General features: G+C 46.2%; 2 protein-coding genes across 3 annotated transcripts; both read left to right on the top strand.

The window, feature by feature from the left end:
• Positions 1 to 1,275: 1,275 nt before the first annotated feature.
• Positions 1,276 to 2,566, top strand: LOC121846144 (protein S100-A11-like). The gene is made up of 3 exons (XM_042319341.1): positions 1,276 to 1,333; positions 1,630 to 1,760; positions 2,301 to 2,566. The coding sequence occupies exons 2-3, from the start codon at positions 1,632 to 1,634 to the stop codon at positions 2,433 to 2,435; spliced, it is 264 nt and encodes an 87-aa protein (XP_042175275.1). The 5' UTR covers positions 1,276 to 1,333; positions 1,630 to 1,631; the 3' UTR covers positions 2,436 to 2,566.
• Positions 2,567 to 6,953: 4,387 nt separating this feature from the next.
• si:ch211-105c13.3 (uncharacterized protein LOC325758 homolog) lies at positions 6,954 to 15,926 on the top strand. 2 transcript variants are annotated; one of them, XM_042319327.1, is made up of 3 exons: positions 6,954 to 7,140; positions 13,453 to 13,577; positions 15,277 to 15,926. In XM_042319327.1, exons 2-3 carry the CDS (start codon positions 13,458 to 13,460, stop codon positions 15,433 to 15,435), a joined length of 279 nt encoding a protein of 92 aa, XP_042175261.1. In that variant the 5' UTR covers positions 6,954 to 7,140; positions 13,453 to 13,457; the 3' UTR covers positions 15,436 to 15,926. The 2 variants fall into 2 exon arrangements, with proteins under 2 accessions (XP_042175261.1, XP_042175260.1); XM_042319326.1 differs by having other exon boundaries at positions 6,956 to 7,140; positions 13,456 to 13,577.
• Positions 15,927 to 24,322: the final 8,396 nt, after the last annotated feature.

The raw sequence follows: 24,322 nt of genomic DNA, 5'->3' as shown, positions 1-24,322 counted from the left end.
TCTACAGTGTTGCGTGAATAAATGGGGACGTGTCTTTTTAAGATTTGGAATAGTCTAAACCTTCAGACAAAGCCCTGTGTGTGTGTGTGTGTGTGTGTTCATTGTCAAATCCAAAGATAATAGAGTCGTGTTGGACATATGTTTTGTAGTTCTATCCTCATCGCTGTGTTTGCTCAATTATTAAACGGACATTCAACTGCAACGGAATGAAACTGTGCATTTCCTGTGAGTGTGTGAGCATGAATGTATCCGTGCATGATGTCACATCAAACCCCTCACTCAGTGGAGTTGGATTCAGACTCCTGTGTCTCATTAGTTGTGAGGTTAATGTCAGATATAGCTGGACTAGGAGAGGAGATGTCATTCATGCCAGAGGGTGGGAATAATTTGCTACCCTTTGACTCTGGTCAGAATGAAAGACTCGCGTAACTACACTCACAATAAAACTGACTTTATAACACTGATGTTAGATTTGAATCAAGACAGGCTCAAATCAATAGAATATTCTAAATGCAAGCCAAAGGGTGAAACATGCAATACACAATCCCTCATTTCTGCTGCTGATGAAGTTGATATGTCCTGCCCAAAGCTAAGTAAACCAGAAGAGCTGCCCTGAGAGGTTTTAGTATAAGCATAGTGACTTAACATTCATATGGCAGCCAGACAGGAAACCTGAGTGTTGCATCAGCTGATATTGCATCAATGAGATCATCACTCTACGTTAATATGGTGGTCTATTTAGTCCACCAGGTTCTGCACACACTTCCATGATGGCTGCCACACACAAGCTATGCGCTGGTGTTATTGCTGTAACGTCTGTTTTCTGCTTACCCACCAGCCACCACAGCCTCCACCTGTTAGGTTCTGTGTTTCCTTCCTGCAGGGTGATAGGTATAGCACACCTTGCTCTCTGCCTGTAATTATTATTATTAGCTTAACATTATGCATGCTCTAGCAGTGAGCTACCATGAAGGAGCAGAGCCTAACGCCTAGACTAACGTATTGTAATCTTTAATAATAAATGGTTAAATGAACACGTGTGGTTTCCTGTCTGAAGGTGAGGGCTTTTCAGTGTTGTATAAATCCTATAATCACGTCATGGAAAGAAACCAGTGGTCAGTGTGGGGTAATTTAGCTTACACTATTACAGACACCTTAACCTTGAAGTGGACAGAATGGACGCCGTGACATGAGAAACATTTACAAGAGATGGGGGCTTGATTTTAGGAAGAGGAAGTGAGTATAAGAGCGGGAAAGAGAGAGAGAGAAAACTTACCTTCACACGTACCACCTCAACACACTCACCACCTCAGCTACCGGCAGCAGTGTCCAGGTGAGTTAATCATTCTAATCTACCTCCATATTTCTCTATAAGTTGAATATACATATTTTATCTCCCTCTCTGTTTAATGTTTCTATCTCCTGTCCTCCCGTCTCTTTCTCTCCTCCTCTGTAACACTTGCTGTTTTTTCTCTCAATGCCGTCGTTGACCTGACTTGGTCTGTAGTATTTTATCTATGTATTTATGATATTTCAGTTCAATAACCTCTCCTCTGTGTCTGTATTGTATTCTGTTTAGTCCCATTAGAACACTACCTCTTCTCCATTCTTCCTCTCTCTCTCTGTCAGTGATGGAGTCAGCCATTGGTGTACTCGTGTCCCAGTTCAAGGCGTTTGCTGGAAGTGATGGATCCTCAGACACACTGAGCAGAGATGAGTTCCGGAGCCTGGTCAAAACACAACTCCCCAACTTCGTTAAGGTAATTACATGTTAATTATACTGTGGTAACGTTTGAGTAATACTATAATAACCAGTGATCACAGGCTTTTATTCCAGTCCAGCTATAATACAACTGATTCAGCTTGATGATTAGTGCTGGGCTGTAACAAAAGCGTCCCCCCTTTAGCACTCTAGGAGCAGGGTTGGTGAGCCACAACATCAGTTTGTGGTCCACTTCATTTCCTCTAGATGGGGACATAAGACTGCACAGATGCCTCTTGTCCTTCCAACCTCTGCCTCCTGTGGTATATCAGTATGGCCATGCTAAAATAGACATTTGCATTTGTGCTTGTAAAGTGCTGTACCGCCATCCTTTCTAGAATGGCCAAATAGTGACACCCATCAAATAGCTTAATTTCCTTGTTCCCTTCTCATGACCACAGATGGTAGAAAGGTTTCTTCTCGTCACATGGCTTTTCTGACAAGCACAATCAGATCAGTCAGTGTGGTTCTGAATCTGAGAAGAGGAAAGGAAGCCTCTTAACTAGTGATTCTGACGGCCCTTATTGCCCCCCTGTAGAACGCTGATGACCCAGCTGTCATCGACCGACTCATGGACTCAATTGACGAGAACAACGACGGAGAGCTCACCTTCCTGGAGTTCTGGCAGCTGATTGGACGACTAGCAAATCAACACGGCGGCTTTATCCAATAGGATGTCTCCATGTCTTGTTCTGTTACTACCATATGATAACTTATTCTAGTGGTATGGTTATCCCCAGGTTGTGTTTCTAAATTGTCAAGTGTTTGCTAAAGCTATGGAGGATTGGTCCAGCAAAATAAAACATGGATGAATCATACAACTATAGTATCTATGACTACCTGACCTCCCTCCCTCCCTCTCTGTCTTTCTTTCTTTCTCTCCCTTTGTCGCTGCCAGAATTCCCTCCTTGTTTTGAAAGTATAATTATATCTCGCCAAACTAATACTGCATACACACACACACACACACACACACACAGAGCAGTGATGGCATCGGACTGTGTCTGTGTAAATTTGGAATCTTGGTGTGTAAGCAGAATTTATTCTGGCCCTGTTGTGAATGAGACTGCTAGTGTTTTCCAGGAGGTTGTACCTCTTGCCAAATGAACAGGAGGCTGTAGGACGGAAAGAGAAAAACACCATTGTTAAGTGTATAGGCACTAGGCAGGAGTAAAGAAATGTGGACATAGCCTGGATGTCAGTCTTACTGCTTCAGCCAATGATGATTGCTATGATGTTTGGTATGGCAGCAGGGAAGGAGTTGGCTAAAGCAGCACAATATTTGGCTCCCAGGCTAGGGAGAATCAGTAGCAGTGAGTGGGTAAAATCAATGGGGAAGCCAAGACAGAAAAATAAAAGCCATATTACAACCTATGTGTTGTGATAATTGCGTTGTTTGCTCTGTAACCTGTTAGTTCATATGCCTTGACACAGTGATATATAGGCCTAAGGCCGAGACAATAAGAAGATACAGTGCAGAATAAATTCAACCAAACTTTTGTTTTTCTTTTCGGATAGCGACCTCTGTCCAGTGAAGTCCACAAAGCATATTGCATGTACAGTAACATCACCTACAGCATGGTAAAGCAAGTTAATGTTTTAGACATTTTTGGACTACTAAACAACTATTGATTTAGAACACCGGAGAGCTACTGAAAATCACAAAGAAAACAGGAGCCTCCACTATTCCAGCACCATTTCAACATCATCAACTCACATATGCTTAGTCTAATACAGTGACAAATAAAATATACCCAAAACAATTTAGTCTAATCAACTTCATCTGTGTGTGTGTGTGTGTGTGTGTGTGTGTGTGTGTGTGTGTGTGTGTGTGTGTGTGTGCGTGCGTGCGTGCGTGCGTGCGTGCGTGCGTGCGTGTGTGTGTGCGTGCGTGCGGAGAAAAAAACATGTTGACTCACCCTACTTGTAGACACACCAATGCTATCCTCCTCTCATGTTGCTGAAACTGTCTATGACTTTGTCTTACAGTATACGCTTTTAGTTATATTGGCCTATAGGCTGGCTAAAATGCTTGCTTGCTAGCCTTACTTCCCTTCATGGGCAATGATTAGCCAGCTTGTTTTAGCCTACTACATCTAGCTACATTGAACTTCCATCCTCTCAGGCCAGAGGCACAATGTATGACTTTATGGTTGGATCAGAATGGCCATTATAATCATTGGCCAGAACACAGAATCACAGTGGATTCTGAAAGTATTCAGAGTTACGTTACAGCCTTATTCTAAAATGGGTTAAATAACACGTTCCTCATCAATCTACACACAATACCGCATAGTGACAAAGACATTTTTGCAAATGTATTACAAATACAAAAACAGAAATACCTTATTTACGTAAGTATTCAGACCCTTTGCTATGAGACTCGAAATTGAGTTCAAGTGCATCCTGTTTCCATTGATCATTTTTGGGATGTTTCTACAACTTGATTGGAGTCCACCTGTGGTAAATTCAATTGATTGGACATGATTTGGAAAGGCACACACCTGTCTATATGTGGTCCCACAGTTGACAGTGCATGTCAGAGCAAAAACCAAGCCATGAGGTCGTATAGGAATTGTCCGTAGAGCTCCAAGACAGAATTGTGTTGAGGCACAGATCTGGGGAAGGGTACCAAAACATTTCTGCAGCATTGAAGGCCCACAAGAACACAGTGGCCTCCATCATTCTTAAATGGTTCTCCCGAGCGGCGCAGCGGACTAAGACACTGCATCTCAGTGCAAGAGGCGTCTCTACAGCCCCTGGTTCAAGTCATCCGGGTTTGGCCGGGGTAGGCCGTCATTGTAAACAAGAATGTTCTTAACTGACTTGCTTAGTTAAATAGAGGTTAAATAAGATTTGGAAACACCAAGACTATTCCTAGAACTGGCTGCCTGGCCAAACTGAGCAATCAGGGGAGAAGGGCCTTTGTCAGAGAGGTGACCAAGAACTAAATGGTCACTCTGACAGAGCTCCAGAGTTCCTCTATGGAGATGGTAGAACCTTCCAGAAGAACAACCATCTCTACAGCACTCCACCAATCAGGACTTTTTTGTAGAGTGGCCAGATGGAAGCCACTCTTCAGTAAAAGGCACATGACAGCCCGCTTGGAGTTTGCCAAAAGGCACCTAAAGGACTCTCAGACCATGAGAAACAAGATGCTCTGGTCTGATGAAACCAAGGTTGAACTGTTTGACCTGAATTTCAAGCGTCACGTCTGTAGGAAACCTAGCACCATCCCTACGGTGAAGCATGTTGCTGGCAGCATCTTGCTGTGGGGATGTTTTTCAGCGGCAGGGACTGGGAGACTAGTCAGGATCGAGGGAACGATTTACAGAGCAAAATACAGAGAGATACTTGATGAAAACCTGCTCCAGAGCACTCAGGACCTCAGACTGGGGCAAAGGTTCACCTTCCAACAGCATAACTACCCTAAGCACACAGCCAAGACAACGCAGGAGTGGCTTCAGGACAAGTCTCTGAATGTCCTTGAGTGGCCCACCCAGAGACCGGACTTGAACAAGATCTAACATCTCTAGAGAACGGAAAATAGTTGTGCAGCGACACTCCCCATTCAATCTGACAGAGCTTGAGAGGATCTGCAGAGAAAAATGGGAGAAACTCCCCAAATACCAGTGTGTCAAGCTTGTAACATCATACCCAAGAAGACCCAAGGCTGTAATCGCTGCCAAAGGTGCTTCAACTAAGTACTGAGTAAAGGGTCTGAATACTTATGTAAATGTGATATTTCAGTTTTATCTTTTTTTTGCAAACATTTTAAAAAATCTATTTTTGCTTTGTCATTATGAAGTACTGTTTGTAGAATAAGGCTGTAACATAACAAAATGTGCAAAAGGTCAAGGGTTCTGAATACTTTCCAAATGCACTGTAAGCAAAACCACAAGTCCAAATCCCTCTCCATCCATGGCTATTTTAGGAAAGTGCCCATTTTAGCTAGCTAGCCACCAGAGGACAACACAACAAGATGCAACAATTCAAGTTTTTTCTGTCAATGACATTTGGCTTTTGGTGTGATGTGATTGGTGTGAAGCCAAATCCAAACTGGCTTCCCTTGACACTTTTTCAGGATGGACCAGGACCATTCACGGCTGAGTTTACTTAGCCAATCAGCGTATAATTTTATCAAGGGAGGCCAAATGCTCACTGGCTTCCCTTGCATTCAATGCTACAGGCGGCAACAATATTCTCTTTTTGACAAGACAGCATCAGATATATGGGCTACACATACAGAGACAGAGGGGCACTGTTTCGCTCGCTTGGTTGCTTTCTCCGGTGAGATCCATTCAACCTCTTGTGAATTGAAGAAAAAAAAACGTATGAAACACAGAGACAAAATATACATTATTTTATCTTGTTTTTTGGTCAATTTCTTGGGGAAGCCTGGCTTCCCTTGGCATCCATGAATACATGCCACGGGAGAATATAGCCTACGTGTAAATGAACTGACTAAAAACATGGCTGTGAATATGTTCTTAATGAATCTGTCTGTGAGTTCTACATGACTAAGTTTCTCCTTGCTTTGTGAATAATTATACATTATGGTTTGTGTTTCTGAGCAATGTGGTTGAATAAACTCGAACTGATGTTGACATTAAGGGTGTGGTGGAAATATGACTCGGTCTACTACCATGCACAGACACACACACACACCTTATTGCCTGTTCACACTTGCTCACTCAAGGTGTTGATGCAATGTGGTGGCTAACATATTTGAGCCATCCCTAACATTGATCTGTGGAAAGTAATTTTTAAGTAACTTAACGTTTTGTGGAGGGTTCATAATAGCATACCCAAGTTTATCATATTAAGGCTACAAATAGTTACATTTTTTCTAAATACAACATTGCATTATGTTTTTAGAATCAAACTATAGGCTATAGTCTACAATAAACCATCTATTTTAAACATGAAAATAAAAGAACAAGCGAACTATAGAGTAGTTATTAACCCCATTCAGAACCAATCAGTCGATATAATCGAGAAAATCCTCAGAAATCACGCGATATGAATCAGACCTTGGGGCGCCGCCTGACCCACTAGTTGGACAGAAGGTTCAAATCAAAGTTTCATATCGTAAAGAGTAGTTATTAACACAATAAAATGAATCTGTTGGCAGCCCTTCCCCCTATCTCCCTTGCTCTTTCCCAGGCACACGTCCCCCTTTCCCAGGCACACGCCCTTCTGTGACACAATACAAAAAAGTTTGGTGAAGAAAAATTCTATCACGGAAGAGATTCTTTTGAGTGCAACTAGTTGATCAAGTTTGAGCCTTGAGAAGAGTGCCTGAGAGACACAGAGAGAGCCTGGACAAGATAATTGACATCGAGCACATTTGTGTTTTTCTCATTCACAATCTAACGGTGAGTAGATAAAGTAACTGAAGTATGTAGCCTAGCCTGTTTGTCTAAAGTTCCGTTGACTCAAACAGGCCATTGCGTTGATGGATCCAAATGGGCCTCTCAGAAAATGTTCCTCCGTTCGAACATTAATAATGTAGTTTGCGAGCGGATCTATTGTCCGAAACCCACCTAGCATGATAGCACAGGGATCGGTTTCTCCTTGTCGGTAACCCAATCCTCAACCCCTTTACAATTCAGGACAAACCAGAAGGCGCGTCTTTATTTCTTTATTTTCCCTGTCAGTCTTACCTCGGGACCACTCTACAAATCGACCGCATTAGTTCGGCTAAAGACGAGGGGGGGAGGCTCAAAACCACGGTGGGTAGGCTACCCACAATCGTCTCAAATTATGCACGAGCCGAAGAGTGAACGGTTCGGTAGTTGTAGTTACAAGCTTGTGGACAATGACATTCGTTCGAGTCTGTCTACAACCTCAACACCGACCGTGGCCCTGTGTAACAGCAGCTAGGACAGCTCGCTCTCTCGTCTTTTCACCCTGCATTATTAACGAACGGTAAGACGTTGGTATAGTGAGTCGAATGACAACCCAAGGTGTATTTAATAGCGCGGGGAGAAATGGCTTGTGGCAAACGGCGTTGACAGCACCATGCAGGTATGGTTGCGGAAGTGAGCCAGTCACACCTGGTAAGTTATTGAACACATCACATCCCCGCTGATTGATTTTGGTTGGCCATCGAAATAATCAAAGCTCATGCAGGTGAAACGAGTCCACTGAACCGAGCTTCTCACAGTTCATAGGCATGGAGCGAGTGAGTAGACGTGGCTCTAAATAAGCTATTGTGTGAAAGTCTGCCCATTTATGTAGTTAGGCCTGTAGCAGTGGTTCTCAAACTTTGCTGTGACCCACCCAACGCTCTCTAAAGTATCCTAATTAGACTGAAACAAGTTCTCTCCGCCATATTCAGGCTGCCACATGATTGTATCTATCCCCTAAATGTGTTCGGAAAGGAGAAAGATATCTACATTTTCAGGTTGATGATCACCTGCAAGCCCTGACATCCCAGGTCAAGCCAGGTATAACCCACAATGCTTTATAGAACACACTACCCACTTGGCACACAGTAGTTGAATTAACGTTGTTTCAACATTATTTGCTAACATATTGTGACGTGAATCAACATGGAAAAAAAAAAAAAAAGTCAACCAGCATTGGAAGCATTGAAATGTGGGTAAACTTCAACCTAAATACATTGACTTAACCTGACAAAGGTTATTACAGTACATCAATCTAATTCCAACATAATAATCAGAACTACGTATAAGTTGAAATCCTGTTGAATTCCACTTAAAAACATAAATAATAGTTTTCATCATATTCAATATGGATGAAATTACATTGAGTTTCATATTTGATTGGACATATTTTACACCGTCATTGTTTCAAGTCATGCCATTAACCTAAATATAGAGGTATATTGAAATAAAAAGTGAAGCCACAGTCCTACACTTCCTGCCTGAACATTGTCTCCTAGTGGAATACAGGAGGAAATTCACTTCAGTCAGATCAAGTCTTACCATCCAGATTAGAGGTCGACCGATCATGATTTTTCAATGCCGATACCGATTATTGGAGGACCAAAAAAAGCTGATACCGATTAATCAGCCAATTTTTAAAAAATGTATTTATTTATTTATTTGTAATAATGACAATTACAACAATACTGAATGAACACTTATTTTAACTTAATATAATACATCAATAAAAATCGATTTAGCCTCAAATAAATAATGAAACATGTTCAATTTGGTTTTAAATAATGCAAAAACAAAGTGTTGGAGAAGAAAGTAAAAGTGCAATATGTGCCATGTAAAAAAGCTAACGTTTAAGTTCCTTGCTCAGAACATGAGAACATATGAAAGCTGGTGGTTCCTTTTAACATGAGACTTCAATATTCCAAGATAAGAGGTTTTAGGTTGTAGTTAATATAGTATTTATAGGACTATTTCTCTCTATACCATTTGTATTTCATATACCTTTGACTATTGGATGTTCATATAGGCACTTTAGTATTGCCAGTGTAACAGTATAGCTTCCGTCCCTCTCCTCGCCCCTACCTGGTCTCGAACAAGGAACACATCGACAACAGCCACCCTCAAAGCGTCGTTACCCATCACTCCACAAAAGCCGCGGCCCATGCTAAGCAAGGGGAACAACTACTCCAAGTCTCAGTGAGTGACGATTGAAACACTATTAGCGTGCACCCCGCTAACTAGCTAGCCATTTCACATCAGTTACATCAGCCTAATCTCGGGAGTTGATAGGCTTGAAGTCATAAACAGCGCAATGCTTGAAGCACAGAGACGAGCTGCTGGCAAAACGCACAAAAGTGCTGTTTGAATGAATGTTTACGCGCCTGCTTCTGCCTACCACCGCTCAGTCAGACTGCTATATCAAATCACAGACTTAATTATAACGTAATAACACACAGAAATACGAGCCTTTGGTCATTAATATGGTCGAATCCGGAAACTATCATTTCGAAAACAAAAAGTTTATTATTTCAGTGAAATGCGGAACCGTTCAGTATTTTATCTAACGGGTGGCATCCCTAAGTCTATATATTCCTGTTACATTGACCAACCTTCAATGTTATGTCATAATTTCGTAAAATTCTGGCAGATTAGTTTGCAACGAGCCAGGCGGCCCAAACTGTTGCATATACCCTAACTCTGCGTGTAATGAACGCAAGAGAAGTGACACAATTTCACCTGGTATTCACCAAATATTGCCTGCTAACCTGTATTTCTTTTAGCTAAATATGCAGGTTTAAACATTTATACATCTGTGTATTGATTTTAAGATAGGCATTGGTGTTTATAGTTAGGTACAGTCGTGCAACGATTGTGATTTTTTTCACAAATGCGCTTTTGTTAAAGCATCCCTCAGTGTTGCATCGATTATATGCAACGCAGGACACGCTAGATAAACTAGTAATATCATCAACCATGTGTAGTTATAACTAGTGATTATGATTGATTGTTTTTTATAAGATACGTTTAATGCTAGCTAGCAACTTACCTTGTCTTCTTACTGCATTTGCGTAACTGGCAGTCACCTCGTGGAGTGCAATGAGAGGCAGGTGGTTAGAGCATTGGACTAGTTAACTGTAAAGTTGCAAGATTGAATCCCGGAACTGTCAAGGTAAAAAAAATCCCTGATTAATCGGTCGACCACTAATCCAGATGCATACCTCTATTGTACCCTGCTTAGCTATGGAAACAAGCTGTTAGATTCAACTGAGATGTCATGTCAACACACAAACATTATTCAGCTTCCATACTCATTTGTGTTGAATAGTTGAAAGTAACTCCTAATTTTTCTTCCAAGTTGGATGTGAAAGTAAATTCGTAGCGAGGTTTATTAAACATCAATTAAACAGGTCTGTCTCCCGAGTGGCACAGCGGTCTAAGGCCCTGTGTCTCAGTGCTTGAGGTTTCACTGCAGACACCCTGGTTTGATTCCAGGCCATATCACAACCGTTCGTGATTGGGAGTCCCGTAGGGCGGTGTCCAATTGGCCCAGCATCGCCCGGGTTTGGGCGGTGTAGACAGTCATTGTAAATAATGATTTGTTCTTAACTGACTTGCCTAGTTAAATAAAGGTTCAATTTGAAAAAAATATATTTAAAAAAGTATTGTTGGAGCCTGAGCTGACCTGGTGTTCCCAAGTCATTTGCTACAAACATAAAACACCAAACTAGTGTCACCTTATTGAACTCTGTTGTCTCTTCTTTTAACTTCTCATCTCCTCTCCTCCCTCCCGCTGACCGAGTCCTGTCCAGGGTTCTGTTCTGTATTCTGGTGCAGCTTGGTTTCTGTATTCTGTACAGCAGCTTGGTTTCACACCAGTTAGTCTCTTTACATCCTCTATTTGGGTCTAAAAAGATACTCCTGGATGGATCTGCTCATCAATCACTCTGATCTAGGGCTCACACACACATACACATGCACACGTACACACACACACTATAACAAGGATGGGCAACTGATGGGGTGGGGGCCACCAAAAATCAGAACTCATCATGAGGGGCCACAGTAGCTTGCGGGTCTGCGTATCCACATCCATACCCACACATGCAGTCAGAGCAAGCCTTTTGGGGGCCCTAAACAAAATTCTTTGAGTGAATTTCCTGCGATTCAACACTTGCCATGAGACCAATGTTTTCTGTTTTTAATATTAATTTCATCTGATTATACATGGGGGGGTCCCGGTCGGTAATTTGACCATGATTACTACACGTTTAGATAGCTGGCCGCTAGACTCATTTACCAATATAACATGTTTAGCTGACATGGCTAATTGAGTGACTGACATAACAAGAGAAACTGCTGATGCGCAACCACATTTAGAAACGTCACCTGGTCTGTTCTACTATTGTAACGCTCAACAGCAAGTTGAGACCCTGACTGAGTTCCTGAAAAATGTGTGTGGAAATTGATCTGCAGGCCTACAAAAGGAGTTCAGGTGCCCATCCCTGCTTATAATAATATATACCATTTAGCACTGTTTTATCCAAAGCGACTTAGTCATGCGTGCATACAAACCCACTACCCTGGCGTTACTGGCACCATGCTTTACCAACTGAGCTACAGAGGACCGCACACAGCGTCTCCTAATTATGGGCGATGTGCGTAGAAGATGTCTCGCTCGGGACACCCGCAGGCTGGTGAAATAGTGATGAGGGATGAAGATGATGACAGATGTCCAGCGGTGTGGGTCTGTGGTTGGCTAATGTGTTAGTTACAGCGCAACTCAAACAGGATAGTGTGTGTATGTGTGGCATCAAGGTGGGATATGAAACAGAATCCTACACCTGGCATCAGACCATGGGTGTGTTCTGCTCTCACTCACCCACTAATTAGGCTAATGTAAGAGCAGTCCTAATTGGCCTAGGCCCAGGGGACAGGTGTGTTTGTGGGAATGTGCATACATTTTGGTGTGTGTGCATTCAGGTGTGACAGTGTCAGATTGGAGATTTACCTGTGGGTTGAGTCTCTAGGGTTACCCTCATCAGGACATCACCCATCATTATTACCCTCATCAGGACATCACCCGACCTACCCTCAGGATATCACCCATCATCATTACCCTCATCAGGACATCACCCGACCTACCCTCAGGACATCACCCTAATGTTAAAAGAGAAGGGGTTAGAGATACTGGGGGGGGGTAGGGTAGCGAAATATATATATATTAGAGAGTGTAACCGACAGGTCTTAGCTGTAGTAATGTGAACCCATAGCCTTCTGCTGGCTTATGGTGATCAGGTATCCCTCTCTCCATCAGACATCACAGCTCCCATTGTTTACCTCAGACTCCTCCGCCCCCCCCCTTCTCTCTCTCTCTCTCCCTCTCTCCATCCTTTCCTTAGTTTCCATTGTTTACCTCAGACCCCCCCTCTCCATCCTTTCCTTAGTTTCCATTGTTTACCTCAGACCCCCCCCTCTCTCCATCCTTTCCTTAGTTTCCATTGTTTACCTCAGACCCCCCCTCTCTCTATCCTTCCTTTTCCTTACCTCAGTTTCCATTGTTTACCTTAGTTTCAGACCCCCCCCTCTATCCTTTCCTTAGTTTCCATTGTTTACCTCAGACCCCCCCTCTCTCTCTATCCTTACCTTAGTTTCCATTGTTTACCTCAGACCCCCCTCTCTCTATCCTTTCCTTAGTTTCCATTGTTTACCTTTCTCTCTATCCTTTCCTTAGTTTCCATTGTTTACCTCAGACCCCCCTCTCTCTCCATCCTTTCCTTAGTTTCCATTGTTTACCTCAGACCCCCCCTCTCTCCATCCTTTCCTTAGTTTCCATTGTTTACCTCAGACCCCCCCCTCTCTCCATCCTTTCCTTAGTTTCCTTTGTTTACCTCACCAGGCTCTCCTTATCTCCCTTCATCCCTCTCTTCCATTCTTTCCTCTATTCTGACGTCCTCTTTCTACACTCTTAGAGTAAAAGGTACTATCTAGAACCTAAAAGGGTTCTTCAGCTTTCCCCATTGAATAACCCTTTTTTGTTCCAGTTCGAAACCATTTGGTTCCAGGTAGAACCCTTTTGCGTTCCGTGCAGGACCCTTTCCACAGAGTTTTCTATGTGGAATCAAAAAGGATTTTCCTATGGGGACAGCCGAAGAACTCTTTAGGAACCCTTTTTTTCTAAGAGTGTACCTTGTCTTAACAGTTCCAGTGAAACAGTTGCTGCATTCAATTGTCTAAACGTTAGAGTTTTCTGCACCCCCCCCATCCTCTCCTCTCTCCCAGTAGCTATGGAGTCGGCCATCCAGACAGTGGTAGGAGTGTATCTGAAGTCTGCCAAAGGGAAGGGCAGTCTCGGAGATAAGGACTTCCAGGGCCTCGTCAATAAACAGCTCGGCAACGTCATGACTGTAAGTTCCACCTATCCTTGTATCACTACTCCTCAACTCTGACCCTAGATTCGTGTCCACATCCTGGTTAAACCCGAGCCTCAACTCTGACCCTAGATTCGTGTCCGTGTCCCGGTTAAACCCGAGCCTCAACTCTGACCCTAGATACGTGTCCGTGTCCCGGTTAAACCCGAGCCTCAACTCTGACCCTAGATTCGTGTCCGCGTCCCGGTTAAACCCAAGCCTCAACCCTAGGCTCGTGTCGGCGTCCCGGTTAAACCCGAGCCACAAACCTAGGTTCTTGTCCACGTCCCGGTTAAACCCGAGCCACGACCCTAGGTTCTTGTCCACGTCCCGATTTAAGCCCGATCCTCAACCACGACCCTAGGTTCGCGTCCGCATCCCGGTTAAACCCGAGCCTCAACCACGACCCTAGGTTCGTGTCCGCTTCCCGGTTAAACCCGAGCATCAACCACGACCCTAGGTTCGAGTCCGCGTCCAGGTTAAACCCAAGCCTCAACCACGACCCTAGGTTTGAGTCCGCGTCCAGGTTAAACCCAAGCCTCAACCACGACCCTAGGTTCGAGTCCGCGTCCAGGTTAAACCCAAGCCTCAACCACTACCCTAGGTTCGAGTCCGTCCAGGTTAAACCCAAGCCTCAACCACTACCCTAGGTTCGTGTCCGTCCAGGTTAAACCCAAGCCTCAACCATTACCCTAGGTTCGTGTCCGCGTCCAGGTTAAACCCAAGCCTCAACCACGACCCTAGGTTCGTGTCCGCGTCCCGGTTAAACCCAAGCCTCAACCACGACCCTAGGTTTGTGTCCGCGTCCAGGTTAAACCCAAGCCTCAACTCTGACCCTAGATACGTGTCCGTGTCCCGGTTAAACCCGAGCCTCAACTCTGACCCTAGATTCGTGTCCGCGTCCCGGTTAAACCTGAGCCTCAACCCTAGGCTCGTGTCGGCGTCCCGGTTAAACCCGAGCCACAAACCTAGGTTCTTGTCCACGTCCCGGTTAAACCCGAGCCACAAACCTAGGTTCTTGTCCACGTCCTGGTTTAAGCCCGATCCTCAACCACGACCCTAGGTTCTTGTCCACGTCCCGATTAAACCCGATCCTCAACCACGACCCTAGGTTCGTGTCCGCATCCCGGTTAAACCCGAGCCTCAACCACGACCCTAGGTTCGTGTCCGCGTCCCGGTTAAACCCGAGCCTCAACCACGACCCTAGGTTCGTGTCCGCGTCCAGGTTAAACCCAAGCATCAACCACGACCCTAGGTTCGAGTCCGCGTCCAGGTTAAACCCAAGCATCAACCACGACCCTAGGTTCGAGTCCGCGTCCAGGTTAAACCCAAGCATCAACCACGACCCTAGGTTCGAGTCCGCGTCCAGGTTAAACCCAAGCCTCAACCACGACCCTAGGTTCGTGTCCGCGTCCAGGTTAAACCCAAGCCTCAACCACTACCCTAGGTTCCTGTCCGCGTCCAGGTTAAACCCAAGCCTCAACCACTACCCTAGGTTCGTGTCCGCGTCCAGGTTAAACCCAAGCCTCAACCACTACCCTAGGTTCGTGTCCGCGTCCAGGTTAAACCCAAGCCTTAATCCTAGTCATAATGCAAATCGGCACCAGGTGTTATTGGGGAAGCAATCTTTAATGATAGACTCTTTCTCTCGCTCTGTATCCCCACTCTCTTCCTCTCTCCCCCTCTCACCTCATAGGGAACAGAGAGTTCCTCTGCAGTGAAGGAGATGCGTAAGGGATTGGACGAGAACCAAGATGGGAAGGTCAGCTTCCAGGAATACATGACTCTGATTGGCTACGTGGCAAACACCCTCAGCGAGCAGAGGACAGCAGCCAACAACACACCTGCCTCATAGGAACTACATATGGCTTCATAGACACTCTATAAGATGTCTTATGCAGTCTATAAGGCAGGGTTCTTCAATCCTGGTCCTAGTGACCCACAGGGTGTGCAGGCTTTAGTTCCATTCCAGCACTGACACACCAGAGGAAACTCGTGAAGGCTTTGATGGGATTGATTACAGTGTGTGTGACCACAGGGCCAGAATTGAAGAACACTGCCATAAGGCCCCATGTACCTATAGAGGCTCATAGACCTGTCAATCTCCCTTGGCTGTATATCACTACATAATCACTACATAATCAGACTTAACTTCATCTCAACATATTTTATATGCTTACACTACCAATCTTCATCTCAGATATAACAATGTTACTGGTTTTATAAATACTTTATGAAGGCATTTTTTTTACATTAAGTTTAACAGTTCACATGTTTTAGTATAACTACTCAACACTTCTACAGTAAATGGTTTGTTATCATGTTGAAATAAATGCCATGGCAATGTTTTAAAGTCATGTCTTCTTTCACTACTCTAACATTATCTCTAAATAACATTCTCTAGGTTGCCCTGTGTCATGATGAAGACACACACACACACCTTATAGAACCAATATGCTGATTCCTGCTTCCATGGCCACCAGCGGCCCCTTCTAAATTTAGTCGTGTCACACTCCGTGGCCCACGATGCACCAGAATATTGAAATTAGACACCCAATATACAACACCACCTATTGTGCACAGCAAGGATACACACACATCTTCTGCCAACAGCATACAATGCTGCATTGCACCGGGGAGAGATAACAAGTCTATACTGTAATACAGGCAGATCTATACCCTACAGTCCTACTCTCCACTCCCCCGGGGCTAGCAGCCTCAGAGCTGTAGTGGATGTAAGTACTGTATGTTACATTAACATTCAGACTTAACAAACATGACGTGCACAGACACTATACAATTCAGTGGTTGTATAAGCCTGAGGCGTGGTCAAAGAAACAGCACGGACAAACAAGGAGACATATTTACTTTGCTGTTTTGGTTTGTGGAGTGCAGTTGTCGTTTAAAATATACATTATTACAATAGCTGTGCATTTGTATGAGTGTAGGATTTGTGTGTAATTATGTTTGTGTGTGTTCCAGAAGTGATAACTATGCATGGCTGCCTGTCAAGGGTGTTGTCTCCATTCAGCTAGTACCCTCTGATCCTGTATCAGGTACCAGCTTCCCTTTCAAACAGCCTCAGGCCAGACACACACCCACTAGGCTAACCACAGCCTCCAGTCTGCTGAGCTGTTTACATTATAAACCCCCTCTGGAGCTCCTATATTACCCTAAAGCCATTCCAACATGTTCTGCACTTCATTTCAATAACCACTACCATCTAACCTACTGGGAGACACAACCATTGTTTCAGTTCTTAACCTAATCACCAGCTGAAATTGGCTGCTACCAATCAGTGGGTCCAACACAGCATTTGGAAACACAAGCAGGGCAGCTGTTGGACCAGGCCCAGCCAACAAGGTCATCACACCACACGCCCTGAGGGGAACAGACACAGTTCACTGAGCAGATGCTTGAGAATGACAGATTAGTTTTTCCCAATTGTTTACACACTAAAATTGGAACTTGAAACGCAATCACCGAAACCTGAAACTCATGTACCAAATCCTTAAACCAAGTCTGCAAAATTGCCAGCTCTATAAACAATTCCAAGCTCTATAAACCAATTGGCTACACCCACTCCTCACAGGTGTAAACACTAGTTGCTGAATTGTTCACTTAGAAATCAGAGCTTTAGCACTCTAAAAGGCCAAAGATGAGCTCCTGTTTTGGAGGAAAATGGAAGTCAATGGTGAATCAAGAGCTAGAGGAGAAGGAGTGAGAAGAGGAGGACGAGGAAGGACAGTTGTCTCAGATGAGATCAGGGCCACATTGGATGACCATGTGCTCAACCATGGGTTGAGTATGAGGGAGGCTGGGCAGAGAGTTCAGCTCAACCTGAGCTGCTAAACGGTTGCATCTATCATTCGTACATTCAGAAATAACAACCGGTAAGTTACCTACCACCTACACTATGCTCTTTATGGATACTGCAGTCCGACATACCAGGAGGTCTATGTTACTCAGTGATTGTTACCCAACGTTACAGTAATGTCATTTGATATTGAAATAAAATAGATTATTTTAGCTTACTGTAACCAATCATATATTTGTGGATCTTCTGCAGAACTGAGAGATGGCCAGGCCATGGTAGAAGACACCGGCTGTTCACACCAGAACTGAGAGATGGCCAGGCCATGGTAGAAGACACCGGCTGTTCACACCAGAACTGAGAGATGGCCAGGCCATGGTAGAAGACACCGGCTGTTCACACCAGAACTGAGATACGGTCAGGCCATGGTAGAAGACACCGGCTGTTCACACCAGAACTGAGAGATGGCCAGGCCATGGTTGAAGACACCGGCTGTTCACACCAGAACTGAGAGACGGCCAGGCCATGGTAGAAGACACCGGCTGTTCACACCAGAACTGAGAGATGGCCAGGCCATGGTAGAAGACACCGGCTGTTCACACCAGAACTGAGAGATGGCCAGGCCATGGTAGAAGACACCGGCTGTTCACACCAGAACTGAGATACGGTCAGGCCATGGTAGAAGACACCGGCTGTTCACACCAGAACTGAGAGACGGCCAGGCCATGGTAGAAGACACCGGCTGTTCACACCAGAACTGAGAGATGGCCAGGTCATGGTAGAAGACACCGGCTGTTCACACCAGAACTGAGAGACGGCCAGGCCATGGTAGAAGACACCGGCTGTTCACACCAGAACTGAGAGATGGCCAGGTCATGGTAGAAGACACCGGCTGTTCACACCAGAACAGGAGACCGCTATTGTGAACATGGTGGTGGCAAACAATACCATTAGCCTACGAGAAATCCAGAACCACATCAATTCAGACAACACAATATTCAATAACATTCACCAGATGGGCTTGTCTACATTGGACCGTGTATTACAGTGTAACTGAATCCTGATGAAACAGGTCTACAGGTCGCCATTTGAGCGACACTCAGAGAGGGTTAAAGAACAGCACTATGAATATGAGCAAGTGAGTACTATACTGTGAATTTACTATCATATCAGCACTGTATAGACACATTACAGTACTGTAATCCAGTGTATTGTGCCTCAACATATTGACTGCTCTAGGTCACATTGTCTTGTCTGTTTCAGAGAGTCATGGAGCTGGATGCTAGCCAAAAGAAGGGGACGGAACATTATTGGCCACCGTGCCATTGTGAATGTCCCTGGACAGCGTGGAGGGAATATCACCATGTGTGCAGCCGTTAGCCAGCAAGGCATCAGCCATCACCATGCCAACCTTAGTCCCTACAACACCGCCCTTCTCATCACATTCCTGGACACACTACACGGCATCCTCATTCCAGCCGAGCAGAGGGGTGGACCAGAGCAGCCCAGGTATGTTGTCATCTAGGACAACGTGAGTTTCCACCGGGCTGCTCTGGTTCATCGACCACCCACAGTTTGCACCATATTCCCCATTCCTAAACACAATTGAATAGTTTTTTTCGGCATGGTGGTGGAAGGTGTATGACCGCCATCCCCTCACACGCCTCTTCTCCAGGCAATGGAGGATGCATGTGGTGAAGTTGATGTGGGGGCTTTTGGTGGCTGGACCCATCACTCCAGAAGATTCTGTTTAGCCAGGGAGAACATCGCTTGTGATGTGGATGAGGTGCTGTTTAGCCAGGGAGAACATCGCTTGTGATGTAGATGAGGTGCTGTGGCCAGACCAAAATAGGAGGAAGGTGTAATGAACACGAGGGGAGACAGCGCTGGTTTCAAGCGTTGTTTATTGCATAGGACCACAGGAGGAGGCAGGTAGCTGGGTCCAGGGGCAGGCAGAAGGTCATACACATGGGGTCCAAAAGGGCAACAGTACAGGCAGGGGAAAAGGCTAGTAACATAGTCCGGGAGATCAGGCAGTAGGTAGATAACAGGAAATCCGATAGGCAGGGAATAGGCAAAAGGTGTGGTTAGTGAGGCAGACAAAAACTATCATACACAGGAGAAGCCGATCATGGGCACCACAGCGCTCTGCAAGCCGTGTGTCACAAAACAAACAATACCTCACAGTGATGGGGTGCAAAGAACTGAACTAAATAGTGTGTGATAATGACATACAGGTGACTAGAATTCAGGTGATTGGAATCTGGAGAATGAGCTGCGTTCAGGGGATCTACGTGTTTGAGGATGTGAGTTTGAAGCAGACATTACAGCAGGATGTAGCCTAATGTTTTTCTTTCTTGCATTTTGCATGTGTTTTTGTCTTTAGAGTTTTGAAGGAATGAGCCACTTTTATTTTTGTACAGAAAACCCTTTATCTTACTGAATGTTTTTCCTGTTTTACTCCTGTTGGGTACAGAAAGTGTTACATACAAAACACAAGTGTTCAAAAATACTGCAATTTGGAAATAAATGACAATGTTTTTGCTACTGTATTGCATTTGTATGTGTTTATTTATGTATATTTGAGTAGGTATACATTACTGTAACAATATTTTACAACCGGCTACAGTGTAACACTGACAATGCAAACGGCATAAACCTACTGCTGGGATATTCATAGTAGTGTTTTGTGTTGAGCACATCATAAACCTACTGCTGGGATATTCAGTGTTTTGTGTTGAGCACATCATAAACCTACTGCTGGGATATTCATAGTAGTGTTTTGTGTTGAGCACATCATAAACCTACTGCTGGGATATTCAGTGTTTTGTGTTGAGCACATCATAAACCTACTGCTGGGATATTCAGTGTTTTGTGTTGAGCACATCATAAACCTACTGCTGGGATATTCAGTGTTTTGTGTTGAGCACATCATAAACCTACTGCTGGGATTTCAGTGTTTTGTGTTGAGCACATCATAAACCTACTGCTGGGATATTCAGTGTTTTGTGTTGAGCACATCATAAACCTACTGCTGGGATATTCAGTGTTTTGTGTTGAGCACATCATAAACCTACTGCTGGGATATTCAGTGTTTTGTGTTGAGCACATCATAAACCTACTGCTGGGACATTCAGTGTTTTGTGTTGAGCACATCAGTGTGTTGTTGGTTGGTAGACAGATCTATTCATATGACGTGTGTCATTTTGATGCAAAAAAAAACAAACATGGAAAGCAATAACAGTTTTAAATGCAGTGCTATTGCTACAGATTTGTAGAGTTTTGTGTTTACAGATTTGGGAAAATGGCCCAATGATTCAGCAAACATGTGTAAACAATTGTGGAAAACTGTAAATGAAATATTTTCCATTTCAGAGTATAAGTATTGAGATGGCCTGTATTTTAATCTTGTGGATGCCATGCATCTTTGAAAGAATATTGTCGGCGCCATAGCAGGGCCTCTCACCTTCCTCCAGGGCTTCTCCTGTTTATCTAAACACGCTTTCACTGCTTCCCCTGGCCTATGTTTTGACACGCAGTACAATATGGCTACAGGCCCGGGCCATGGTATTCCACTGCTACAATAGCACACTGACTGAGACAGTAAGTGATACCCCATTGTGGCTCTCTCTGCACCTTGGCTCCATTGTGGCTCTCTCTGCACCTTGGCTCCATTGTGGCTCTCTCTGCACCTTGGCTCCATTGTGGCTCTCTCTGCACCTTGGCTCCATTGTGGCTCTCTCTGCACCTTGGCTCCATTGTGGCTCTCTCTGTACCTTGGCTCCATTGTGGCTCTCTCTGCACCTTGGCTCCATTGTGGCTCTCTCTGCACCTTGGCTCCATTGTGGCTCTCTCTGGCTCCATTGTGGCTCTTGGCTCCATTGTGGCTCTCTGCACCTTGGCCCCATTGTGGCTCTCTCTGCACCTTGGCCCCATTGTGGCTCTCTCTGCACCTTGGCTCCATTGTGGCTCTCTCTGCACCTTGGCTCCATTGTGGCTCTCTCTGCACCTTGGCTCCATTGTGGCTCTCTGCACCTTGGCTCCATTGTGGCTCTCTCTGCACCTTGGCTCCATTGTGGCTCTCTCTGTACCTTGGCTCCATTGTGGCTCTCTGCACCTTGGCTCCATTGTGGCTCTCTCTGCATCTTGGCTCCATTGTGGCTCTCTCTGTACCTTGGCTCTATTGTGGCTCTCTCTGTACCTTGGCTCCATTGTGGCTCTCTCTGCATCTTGGCTCCATTGTGGCTCTCTCTGTACCTTGGCTCCATTGTGGCTCTCTCTGCACCTTGGCTCCATTGTGGCTCTCTCTGCACCTAAGCTCCATTGTGGCTCTCTCTGTACCTTGGCTCCATTGTGGCTCTCTCTGCACCTTGGCTCCATTGTGGCTCTCTCTGTACCTTGGCTCCATTGTGGCTCTCTCTGCACCTTGGCTCCATTCTGTAGTGTGGTGTGGTTGATGTGCATCGTCTGTGGACCTATTTGGGCGGTGTGGCTCTCTCTGTACCTTGGCTCCATTGTGGCTCTCTCTGCACCTTGGCTCCATTGTGGCTCTCTCTGCACCTTGGCTCCATTGTGGCTCTCTGTACCTTGGCTCCATTGTGGCTCTCTGCACCTTGGCCCCATTGTGGCTCTCTCTGCACCTTGGCCCCATTGTGGCTCTCTCTGCACCTTGGCTCCATTGTGGCTCTCTCTGCACCTTGGCTCCATTGTGGCTCTCTCTGCACCTTGGCTCCATTGTGGCTCTCTGCACCTTGGCTCCATTGTGGCTCTCTCTGCACCTTGGCTCCATTGTGGCTCTCTCTGTACCTTGGCTCCATTGTGGCTCTCTGCACCTTGGCTCCATTGTGGCTCTCTCTGCATCTTGGCTCCATTGTGGCTCTCTCTGTACCTTGGCTCTATTGTGGCTCTCTCTGTACCTTGGCTCCATTGTGGCTCTCTCTGCATCTTGGCTCCATTGTGGCTCTCTCTGTACCTTGGCTCCATTGTGTCTCTGGGATGTCCTCTGGGAAAAATGCTACCCTTGCTCGGATTTCATCAACCTTGTTGTCAAGAGACTGACATTGGCAAGAAGAATGCTGGGGAGTGGTGCACGATGCTCTCTCTGCACCTTGGCTCCATTGTGGCTCTCTCTGCACCTAAGCTCCATTGTGGCTCTCTCTGTACCTTGGCTCCATTGTGGCTCTCTCTGCACCTTGGCTCCATTGTGGCTCTCTCTGTACCTTGGCTCCATTGTGGCTCTCTCTGCACCTTGGCTCCATTGTGGCTCTCTCTGTACCTTGGCTTCATTGTGGCTCTCTCTGTACCTTGGCTCCATTGTGGCTCTCTCTGCACCTTGGCTCCATTGTGGCTCTCTCTGCACCTTGGCTCCATTGTGGCTCTCTCTGTACCTTGGCTCCATTGTGGCTCTGTCTGCACCTTGGCTCCATTGTGGCTCTCTCTGTACCTTGGCCCCATTGTGGCTCTCTCTGTACCTTGGCTTCATTGTGGCTCTCTCTGTACCTTGGCTCCATTGTGGCTCTCTCTGCACCTTGGCTCCATTGTGGCTCTCTCTGCACCTTGGCTCCATTGTGGCTCTCTCTGCACCTTGGCTCCATTGTGGCTCTCTCTGCACCTTGGCTCCATTGTGGCTCTCTCTGCACCTTGGCTCCATTGTGGCTCTCTCTGTACCTTGGCTCCATTGTGGCCAAAGTGGATAAATAGGCTACACCACGTCGCTCCCCTCTCCTCCTGTTTTCCTCTTCTGCTTTCCCTCTGCTCCTCTCTTCTGCTTTCCCTCTGCTCCTCTCTTCTGCTTTCCCTCTCATCTCCCTGGCTTTCTCAAAAACGTCTTGAAGGTAATATTTGATACTAATAATGTAAATGTGATCATCCTGAGGTAGTGATGTGGTGTCATGTCTGACAGCTTTTATGAAGGATGGATCTTATCTCTCCATCACAGGAAGGCAGGTGTCCGTCGTGTAAACAGAGAAGGAGGAGAGGAGACTGGGGGGGATGGGACAGAGAAGATGAGCAACAGGTGGAAGAAGAGAGGGATTGAGGAGGGGGGAGAGGTGGAGTGGGAGGAGGGGAGAGAGGCAGAGTGGGAGGAGGGAGAGAGGCGGAGTGGGAGGAGGGAGAGAGGCAGAGTGGGAGGAGGGAGAGAGGCGGAGTGGGAGGAGGTAGAGAGGCGGAGTGGGAGGAGGGAGAGAGGCAGAGTGGGAGGAGGGAGAGAGGCGGAGGGGAGGAGGTAGAGAGGCGGAGGAGGGAGGAGGGAGAGAGGCGGAGTGGGAGGAGGGGAGAGAGGCAGAGTGGGAGGAGGGAGCGAAGCGGAGGGGGAGGAGGTAGAGAGGTGGAGGGGAGGAGGGGAGAGAGGCGGAGTGGGAGGAGGTAGAGAGGCGGAGTGGGAGGAGGGAGAGAGGCGGAGTGGGAGGAGGGAGAGGCGGGGGAGGGAGAGAGGCGGAGTGGGAGGAGGGAGAGAGGCGGAGGGGGAGGAGGGAGAGAAGCGGAGTGGGAGGAGGGAGAGAGGCGGAGTGGGAGGAGGGAGAGAGGCGGAGTGGGAGGAGGGAGAGAGGCGGAGTGGGAGGAGGGAGGAGGGAGTGGGAGGAGGGAGGGAGAGAGGCAGAGGGGAGAGGGTGGAGGGGGAGGGGGAGAGAAGCGGAGTGGGAGGAGGGAGAGAGGTGGGAGTGGGAGGAGGGAGAGAGGCGGAGTGGGAGGAGGGAGAGAAGCGGAGTGGGAGGAGGGAGAGAGGTGGAGTGGGAGGAGGGAGAGGTGGAGTGGGAGGAGGGAGAGGTGGAGAGGAGGGAGGCAGAGGAGGGAGAGAGGTGGGAGGAGGGAGAGTGGAGTGGGAGGAGGGAGAGAAGCGGAGTGGGAGGAGGGAGAGAGGTGGAGTGGGAGGAGGGAGAGAAGTATTTAAGAGGCTGTCCATCTCCCCCTCCTCACCGTTCTTCGT

The sequence above is a fragment of the Oncorhynchus tshawytscha genome, unplaced genomic scaffold (assembly GCF_018296145.1).
Source record: "Oncorhynchus tshawytscha isolate Ot180627B unplaced genomic scaffold, Otsh_v2.0 Un_scaffold_17_pilon_pilon, whole genome shotgun sequence".
NCBI lineage: Eukaryota > Metazoa > Chordata > Actinopteri > Salmoniformes > Salmonidae > Oncorhynchus > Oncorhynchus tshawytscha.
Note: the sequence above shows the minus strand (reverse complement) of the source record. Positions and strands in the feature narration are given on the sequence as shown.

What these genes read in the sequence shown, in the direction of transcription:
- LOC121846144 (XM_042319341.1), top strand. Translation starts at nt 1,632, where the DNA reads ATGGAGTCAGCCATTGGTGTACTCGTGTCCCAGTTCAAGGCGTTTGCT. An exon ending in AACTCCCCAACTTCGTTAAG is followed by an intron (nt 1,761 to 2,300) that starts GTAATTACATGT and finishes GCCCCCCTGTAG; the next exon opens with AACGCTGATGACCCAGCTGT.
- si:ch211-105c13.3 (XM_042319327.1), top strand. Translation starts at nt 13,458, where the DNA reads ATGGAGTCGGCCATCCAGACAGTGGTAGGAGTGTATCTGAAGTCTGCC. An exon ending in AGCTCGGCAACGTCATGACT is followed by an intron (nt 13,578 to 15,276) that starts GTAAGTTCCACC and finishes CTCACCTCATAG; the next exon opens with GGAACAGAGAGTTCCTCTGC.